This window comes from Lathyrus oleraceus, chromosome 1, assembly GCF_024323335.1.
Source record: "Lathyrus oleraceus cultivar Zhongwan6 chromosome 1, CAAS_Psat_ZW6_1.0, whole genome shotgun sequence".
Taxonomy (NCBI): Eukaryota; Viridiplantae; Streptophyta; class Magnoliopsida; order Fabales; family Fabaceae; genus Lathyrus; species Lathyrus oleraceus.
In genome coordinates this window covers 188912953-188922998 of record NC_066579.1, presented here as the reverse complement: position 1 = coordinate 188922998, position 10046 = coordinate 188912953, and the positions used below count along the sequence as shown (strand labels likewise).

At 32.8% G+C, this 10046-nt stretch overlaps 1 protein-coding gene across 1 annotated transcript; it reads left to right on the top strand.

Annotated features, from left to right (window-relative positions):
- The first annotated feature begins 3788 nt into the window (after positions 1–3788).
- On the top strand, positions 3789–5080 carry LOC127126814 (probable membrane-associated kinase regulator 6). Its single transcript, XM_051055812.1, has 2 exons — positions 3789–4552; positions 4647–5080. Exons 1-2 carry the CDS (start codon positions 3862–3864, stop codon positions 4658–4660), a joined length of 705 nt encoding a protein of 234 aa, XP_050911769.1. The 5' UTR covers positions 3789–3861; the 3' UTR covers positions 4661–5080.
- Positions 5081–10046: the final 4966 nt, after the last annotated feature.

The following is a 10046-nucleotide window of genomic DNA, read 5'->3' as shown; positions in this document are numbered from 1 at the left end:
TGATGGCATGCATGTGGAGAATAATGTATATGATAATTTGATTGGAAAACTTCTAAACATTAAAGTCAAGACAAAAGATACTAAGAAATCCCGTGAAGATATGGTGGTGATGGGTATACGACGAGAGTTAGCCCCAAAAGATATAAGAAATATAACATATTTTCCCTTGCATGTCAAACTGTGTCTAAAAAATAAAAATAAAAGGTTTTTGCAATTGTTTGCAGGGTATCAAAGTTTTGCAAGGTACTCATCAAATATGAAGAAACTTGTGTTAGTGAGTGGTTTCAAATTAGTTGGCTTAAAATCGCATAATTGTCATATCTTGATGCAACAACTTCTATCAGTGACTATCCGTGGAATTCTACCAAAAAATATAAGAGTAACTATAACCAGATTGTGCTTATTCTTCAATATTGTATGTAGTAAAGTCAATGAACCTGGAAATTTAGATGAGTTGGAACATGAGGCTGTAATTATCTTGTGTCAATTAGAGATATTTTTTCCTCCATCATTTTTTGACATTATGGTTCACATAATTGATTATCTAGTAAGGGAGATTAGAATTTATAGTCTAGTTTATTTATGGTGGATGTATTTGGTAGAGAGATACATGAAGATCTCTAAAGGGTATACAAATAATTATCACTATCCGGAAGCTTCAGTCATTTAACTCTACATCACCGAAGAAACTATTCAGTTTTATACAAACTATTTGTCAAAAGCGAACTCTATAGGATCCCGAGTCTCGTCATGATAGAAGATATGATGGTAGATGTATTCAAGGTTTAAATGTAATAAAATTTAACTGAGATGTAGTTCTTCAAACACGTTTGTATATATTGAATAACCTCAGTGAAAGGATTTCTAAAGAGAGTAGTGCATCAGAGACAATTAAATGGATGTCACATATGTCTAAGTGTAATGTAATAGCTTGGAGTGCATACGACATTACTAAATATTCATTCTATATAAAATCAAAGGATGATCGTAGTACTGTGCAAAATAGTAAGGTTATGGTAGAACCCAAATCCATGTACTTCTCTAGTTTGAAAGATAAGAATCATGTATTGACATTTATAACATACTTTGGGGTCATTGAGGAGATTATGGAGATTTATTATGTTACTCTTAAAGTGTCTTTATTTAAGTGCATGTTGATTGACAATAACACTGGCGTAGAAACCAATTAATTAGGCTTCACATAGGTTGATCTTTGAAATTCGACTTATATATACAATTCATTCATCATGATATCCCAAGCAAAACAAGTTTTTAATGTCACTAATCCTTCTAACACAAGATGATCAATTGTTCTTTAAGGAAAATATATTCCTGATAGTGATGAAAATCAAGATTTTAATTTTGATACCCCCTTTTTCGCAACACATATACGTCTCTCATCAGAAGAAAATGATTCCTATGATGATGTGTATGTTTTTCTTCGTGATCATCAAGAGAGGATATGAGAAAACTAGTAAGTAAATATTTTATATCACTTAGTAATAATATTTACTCATTTATCTTTTTATATTCTTTTACTAAAGATTTAATGTTGTTGTTGTTTGTGATCTTAATTGGTTTCAAATGTGGTTCAAATTATGGATGCTTAACGACCCGTGACAAATCACATGAGAGAACTTTTGGACGGTCTGCAAGACATTGCAGTTTGGTTATTGCTTTTGTTGGTTAATAATTTATTTTAGTTTTAGTTTGTTGTAAAATTATAAGGTGTACATGTGTTATTTTGACTTTGCAAATGGTCTTAATAATGAATATTTTTTGTACAATAATTCTATTTGAGAAATGGACAAAAGGTACAAAGTATTTCTTTCAAAAATGGACAAAATATGATTCTATAATAATATATTTGTTTCAGAAATGACCAAAATATGGTTATGTAAAATATAGGTTCAAACTAATATATAGAAGAAAAAAAACAAATAACAATGTTTTTCCCTCGGTTATTATTTTAAACCAAGGTAACAATACTACGCTATTACCTCGGTTTCTCAAATAACCGAGAGGAAATGTGGGACCCGTCATCCAGTTCTGAAAAATAATAAAAATGCAGAAGCTGATAATCGAACTCATGCGAAGAACATTTTACCCATCGATTTTGCAATAACCGAAGGGTAAAATTGCAAGTTTTTATAACATCCTTCGTTATCTCGCATTTGTAACTGAGGTTTAATCAATTTTACGTCGTAAAATAGGTATATTTGTAATAGTGTTAATTTTTTTTCTCTAATTAGTGATGGAAAAACTTTAATCATTAAATTTTTTGTTAATTAAAAAAAAATTAATATGATAAGTTGTGAAGAATCAAAAGACTAATATAATTAACATATGACACTAGAAAGAATGACTATTAAACCAAAAAGTTCATATCACTCGAATCTACTAGGCCTTTTTGGATCATATACTATTTAAATATTGTTAATTAAAATTTCAAACTAAACTAATTCATTATAATACTTATTTTTTCTTGAGTCAGAATATTAGTTCAAACCTAAAATTATTGAAGAGCTAATTGCCCCACTAGGCATGAGTATGCCGGTGGAATATTTCAATGACCAACCATCCTAGTAGCATAATTTCATGATGTATTGAATAAAGACTAATATGTACTATATATTAAAAGAATATCATCACATTACATACCTATGGAACACCACTTTTTCTGTTCCCTAACTTAAATAATAATGTCTAAAGTATTTCATGCATAAAATAATGGTCCAATAAAATACACATATCAATGCCATTTGTTTCATGCACAAAATAAGTATAGTCCAATTCATCAAATAAAAAAATTGTTTTGTCCAATTGGGATATTTCATTATTTATTTTCAACCTTATGTTGCAGTTGTTAGGATGTCATAATCAAATGATGTCTTTAACTTTCCAAATTAGTATATCCATATAACCATAGATAAATAGCATACAACAAGAGCACAACCAAACTAAAGAAAATATGTAGGTATTTGTTTTAGAAATTTGGTATGTGATTGAATAAATTTGGACAGTTTGAACTAATTAGTGTTTTTTCTATTTAACATGTAATATCACCAGGATTCCCTATGCTTACTTTTAATTCACATGAGAAAGGTTTAAAGACAACATTATAAAGTAAAATACTAGTTTACTAATTTATTATATGAATTGCAAATTTTCAGATATTGTACTCGAAAAAGTAGACTAATGATAATTCTAATATTGAAGATCATTAAAGTCGCGGTTGAATTCTCTTTTGTGAATTGTGTTTGTAAAAAAATACCAACATCCATCAAATTTTAAAATATGCATTATTCTTCCTTAAACTTCAATATATTAAAAAATTTTAAAAGTAAAAAATAGTAGATAAATGGTACCTACGCTTTTTTCTATTAATAAAAGTAAAAAGACGTGTTAATGCATATTTTAAAATTAGAATGAATGTCAGTATCTTTATTACTCCTTAAAGTAATTTCCTCATAATATAATTATTTTGCAATTTGGACATGTTCAAGGCGACATAACCACCAAACCCTAATTTTACATTAACCAACTTTGTTAATTTTTTTCTCTAGCTCGATTCTCAATGTTAAAAATTCAAATGATATGCATGAACCTCTTTATGCTTTTCATTATAAAAAAGAATGTGATGATATGACAAACTATACCAACAAACTCCCTCGTAAAAATTTTAAAGTAGAAAATGATTTAAAAGAAAGGATATGGTTAACTATTGATGCAACAAGGCATTATGGGTATAGTGGGCCTCACATTTGAATATTAATAGTTGAATCGTTTTTAAAACATTTATATATACAAACACAATTCACCAAAAACATTTGCAGCGTAAGAGAAGAGAAGATAGAAGCCATGGAAGCAACACATCCTCTTTCTATTGAAAGTTTTTCATATAGTTGGTTACTCAACCTTAAATCATCACTAGATCAAACCCTTCAAACTTCTTCTTCCTTTAGAATCTATGTTGATGCTTCTGATGAATTAGGTTCTTCTTTCATTGAAATGGATCCAAGAATGCCACCTTCTAGAAGATTCTTTGTAAACTCACAAGATTTCAAATTTGACTTTCCAACTTCACAACAATCTTCTCTCAATACTCTTGTTCATGCTGATCAACTCTTTTCCAATGGTTACTTAATGCCACTTTCTGATGATTCATTGAAAAATATTGAACCATATGATAAAGATTCTTCAAATTCAACCTTACCTTCTTCTTTCATATCACATGTACCCAAAAAAGTGGTTTCTTTAGAAAATTCTAGAACTCCTTCATTGAAAAGGTGTAGAACATTATCAAGAAGAATGTTTCAAAAGTACTTGAAATTTTTGAAGCCTTTGTGTAGAAGACTGAGGGGTCAAAAACCAGGATCATCAAAACATGAAAATGGTATGAAAAGAACTCAATCAGGGAAGAACTATAGAGGAAATTACTGTGAATCATCTCCAAGAATTAGCGTTGCTTGTTCCACGGACTATTCGCGCATGTCATGTGACTCTGATAGTTCAATCTATGAAGCTGTTCTTCATTGCAAAAGATCTATTGGTATGTTCAAAGAATACTCAAATTTCATGTTTATGTTAATAGAGTTATTTACATATTTTTGAGACTAAGAGTTTTTTTTCACTATTTATTGCAGAAAGAATGAGTTAAGGATGCTGAAGTGCAAATCAGTGTTTTGAAAAATTATTGCAGTAACCAAAATTTCGGCCGAAACATTGAGAATTTTGGTGCAAACAAGTCCAATAGAGATTATTTATAGGAAATAAGTATATGGTGGGTGAGGTACAAATCAAGTCCTTGAATGATGGTCTTTTTGTTCCTCTTCTTTGGTCTGCTGGACACCTAATAAGATAAGAAACTCTGAAGTTTGTATGCAAATTTTGACAGGATTGTTACTTAGACAAAATTAGACAACAGATGTACAACAATTGTATTGCATTGAATGTAGATCTTTAATCATATATTCTGTAATTAAAGGTTAAATCAAGGTCTAATGTGAAAAAATTGTTCTAAACTGTCATTGTTAAGGTTTTGAGATCAATTGTACACCACACATATCTTTCAGCTTCATTAATAGTAGTTATTATATATTTAATCTTTCCTAGAGTCACTTGAATTCCAAAAATCTTTTCCTTGAGTCCAATTGTGCTTTCCATCAAACCAATTTAGCAAACATCCATAATTTATTAGAGACTTTGACTCTATATCTTCGTCTGAAACTTTCAAATATTAGATATATAAATCACGTTTTATATATATCAAACATTTCTTCAATTTCTAGCTGATTTGAGATTATCCACCCACTTTCAAATATATATATATATATATATATATATATATATATATATATATATATATATATATATATATATATATATATATATATTGTAATAGAACTAGTATTGTGATTGGTCAATGATGTTGGACTTCTGACGCGATGATTTTGATCGTCAATACGATAATGTGAGGTGGATCTGAAAGGTTAGTATTGCAAGGCTCAATTCAGTTACATAGTCTAAGATGAGTGAATTAGAATTATGAGATCAAGAAACTGTACCTTAAGTCTTAAGTCTCACGTGTGTTGATTATATACGTTAAATAATTTTGATTGAGATTGATATTTGGATCTTACCCATATTAGACCTTAAACCGACACAGAACAAGTGTCCCCAAGGTTTGATGGGTGTTTTATCACCCGAAAAGTCTTTCAAGTTGCGGCCGACATTCCATTACCAAAGTCGCCCATATGGAGATGCGGGAAGGTCATGGAACATTTGTAGAAATAATGGGAAACATGTGCATTAAAATCATTCACATCATTGAGACGTTTCTTCAATTTTTAAAGCATGTGGCCCTATGCTCGCAAGTTAGGAAATGACGCTCTTCTCTAGGAAATTCGAGTGCACTTGAGTTCACTTGTGTTTTCATAGTGAAATCTGTCTGTTGATTTTTAACTTTACTTTTTCCCTTTGACCTAACTCGTTGCTTGCTCCCCCAATATAAGGGTTTCCTGTCTCTTTGGGTGAACTTTTCTCCCTTCATGAAAGTGAACTTTCCCTTTTGTGAGAGAAATTCCCTTTCTTTCTAGAAGTATTTTATTGAGTGTTTGTCTTCTTTGGAACAAAGTTTTCCCATTCTATATTAAATCTCTACCCGCTTCGCATGCTTCGAATCTCTCCAGGTACCATTCTTACCCTGAGCTTATTTTTTCGTATCCAATCTTTATTTTTGCTATGACTCATATAAAGGATCATATTGTAAAACTATATTGTGATTATGGGAATAACGGTTCCTCTCATTTAGTTAAAACAGAAACATCTTCTAGTTTAGATTCCAATCTTTTAGTTAATAACTACTATGCCCCAATCATTATAAATGTGTTTGATAGTTATGAGACAGGGAGGTTCTCTGGCGGTTCTTTTGATATAAAAATAACCCTTGATGAATCTTCCTTAGATGTTCTCATTTTCTATGACGATGCTAGAAGTGATCGTGCACTCATCTCTACGTCTACTCCCTCTACAGCCGACGAAGATTCAACTTTTCCTGATTTAACTTCACCGAAGGTGGATGTTATTGTCTTGAATAGGGAAGAGGCTCGCACATTCATTTGAACTTACCAGTCAACCTTTGATCGATATCCAAGAAATGTCGAGAATATTGATCATCTTATGTGTGAGACTCAGTCTATTGGTGTTGATTGGCTCAAGATATCAGATATATTTCTGGCTAATGAGATACCTCAAAGAAGTATCGATCTTGTGGATTCGGCTAATGCGAGCAAGTATAGTTGGATAGATTATAAAATATAGGGAACCCCATATGCTCTAGGTAGTCTTACAGTCGTGAGGGAGGATAATATAGAAATAGGTTATCCCTCTGATTGGTTGATTATGCCCGTGGAATCAGGAAAAATGATTTGTAATAGATTCGGACAATTCTTTATTACTTTCTATGTGTGCTTGTTTACTCAGATAAATTTGTGGTTACATTTGAACGTGTTTGAAGTGGAGATGTTGAAGTTCTTAAAGATTTCCCCCTTGTAGCTTCATCCCAGTACTTGAGCTTTGATAAGGGCATTCCAACTCTGGGATGATTAACAATTTTGGAAGTCGTCCTACCAGATATTCTTCAATCTTTTTGTTATGGTGCATACTTCACAAAATTATATATGGGACCAAGGGTTCATCTCATTATGCTAAGAAGCTCCTCGCTTTGGCACTTACACCGAGAATTGGGGTGATTTTTAGGATCATTTATGTTGGTAAAGCCTCGTACTTTTAGAGCTCACCCCATCTTCTGCTAGGTTCATGGTGAGATTCCTCTCCCTGTTGGTTTCCAAAGGTTACGTCATAGTACATGCACATATAGGTTTTGAAAGTATTGTACTTGGGTCCACTTTAAACGTGAACCCTACGAGTATGCCTTCCCTTTGAATTCTCTAACTCCTGAAGAGATTATGATGAAGGAAGACCTTGATGTTTTGTATGAGGGTCTCAACTATGAACATGGGTTTGGTCCTTTTCGCTGTAAGGACTTCCGTGTTAAGGAAGCAGTCAATCAACACTCGTGCTTTTGTGGGGGAGACCAATAGCACAGAAAGAAAAGAGATTCTTTGTGAGGATAAAGAGTCACCCTCTTCACTACCCCCCCCCCCTTTTACGTGATTTTTTTTTGTATTTTCAAATAAGATGGCTTCCTTGAAGAAGGTTTTTGATTTTGCCAAAGAATAGGGACCTCAAATTGATGTAACAACCATTTCGCCTCGGGCCTTAACTCTTACTTAGGTTGAGTCTAAAACCCATGTGACCTCTTCTAACTGACCTCTGACCGAGTTCTACCTTTTGTTAAGGCTTCTAACATAGGGTTTGAAGATCAATTTTAATCTCCTCCTACCAATAATAAGAAGGATCGGGACCATGATCAAAGTTCTCCTCGAGAGGGGGATTTGGTAAAGCGGGCTCGGTTGACCGAGGGTAATTTTGTCGGGTCATTTACAACTCTATTTAAGTTATCAGCCATTTCTCACTCCCAAAATCTTTTCACATCTCAAGAGGCCATTACTTCAATATTTGAGAAAGATCATGCATATATCTAATACCTTTCGGAGGTGAATAAGATGGAACTGTTTTCTAAGGAAACTTTCTATACTTACCAGATGACTTCTTTATATTCTCTGGCTATTGGAAACTTGTGTGATGTTCTAGAAATGGGAAACCCCTCAAAGGAAAGGGATCCCTAGAAAGGAAATGCGAGGTTGCTAAGTCCGAGAGGCCACAATTCCAAATAAAACTGTTGGCCCTTCAGGAAGAGGATGACAGGTTAAAGCCTCTTCAGGAGGAAGCAAAAGTTTGCAAGTACCTTTCTTTTGTTGATGCCAAGAATATGAAGCTTCAATGTTATATGGAGGTGGATAATGTAACACCCTAAACTCTGCATACAATTTTAACGCATAATTTAATAAAAATCACAACTATATAGGGTGTCACTCACATCATACATATCCTTCTCCATAACACGGGTTACAAAATATCACATAAGACATGTCATCGTGTGCTCATCTTCACTTAGAGTATCATCATAGCAAAATCATTATCAATCAATTCAAATGAATAATAAATGAAACTCAGAACATTAAGTCTCATAACTCTAACTTCGTAATGCAATAACAAGAGTCGTATTGTTTAACTCATCACAATGTTGAAATCTCATCAAACATAAATAATAATTCAACAAAACAAAAGATATTAAAGAAAACATTCCTAACCCGATGTTACATTGACCAGAGCAAGACCCTACTAAAGGAAAGAAAAAACTATAGGAAGCCACTCCAAGAGCTACCTTCCACTTGCTGCAACAAAGCTACTCTTGAGTATCTGCACGATGCCCATATAAAGGCAAGATTTAAACATAAGGGGTGCAAATTCATTTCAATAATAAATAGTATAAAATGAAGAATAGAGTACCACATCTACATAATCATGGACAATAACATTATCACATTCTCATACCCAATCATCATCAACATCATACACGACAACATATCAATTATCATGAACATCATACGCAACCACATCTCAATTATCATTAACATCATACATAACAACGTCTCGATCCTCATTAACATCATATTCAACAACAATCAATGCAAATGTAACACTTATGCAATATACTTAACACCGACTCGACATGCATGTGGTACCAAATATGATCACTCGGGTCCATTTCGTTCCCCGGTCCTCACCATAGGATCGTATTCCCTCTTGGAGCCGGAGCACACCAAATCACTACCATCACCATAGACAATGCTTCACTAATACCCCATAATAGGAATTAGCTACTCGCACCTGATCCATCAGCATAGAATCGAGGCTCACCAAAACTAGACTGAATCCCGTACACCATGATGCATGACTCTCAAATAACATGCATTAACACAACAAGGTTCACCAAAAGGATCCCCGCACATATCTCATCATTTATGCATCACATCATTCATCATGCAATAATCAATTCATGTTACCATGTCAATAATATCAATAAACAACAACAACTCATCAGCACATTAACATCATTATCATAACATCATTAACATAACAACATCATTATCACAATGCGATATTACAATAATGCAATAATTCATCAACCAAACATATAAACCAATGCATTCATCAACATAGTAGGGACTTTAATAATATTTAAATATCTCACTAATAACTTCCATGTTATATATCTTATGTTTATCTTTCTAACTCTTCAAACATCATCAAAATCGGACCTACAGAATGAAAGTTATGACCAAAATCGTCGGGATATGTCAACCCTTGATTAATCGAACATATGAACAAAAAATTCACCAAAATAGTAGGCATAGGAAAAATAATCAAATAAGTCACCTATCACTATCACGTTATAGATATGAGTGTTAGCTTTCTAGCGCTTCAAATGACACGTCATTTGGGTATACGAATCAAATGTTATGGTCAAAATCGTCAAACAGTGCAAAATAACATTCTGGAAGTTATGTGTGTGTGAC

What these genes read in the sequence shown, in the direction of transcription:
- LOC127126814 (XM_051055812.1), top strand. Translation starts at nt 3,862, where the DNA reads ATGGAAGCAACACATCCTCTTTCTATTGAAAGTTTTTCATATAGTTGG.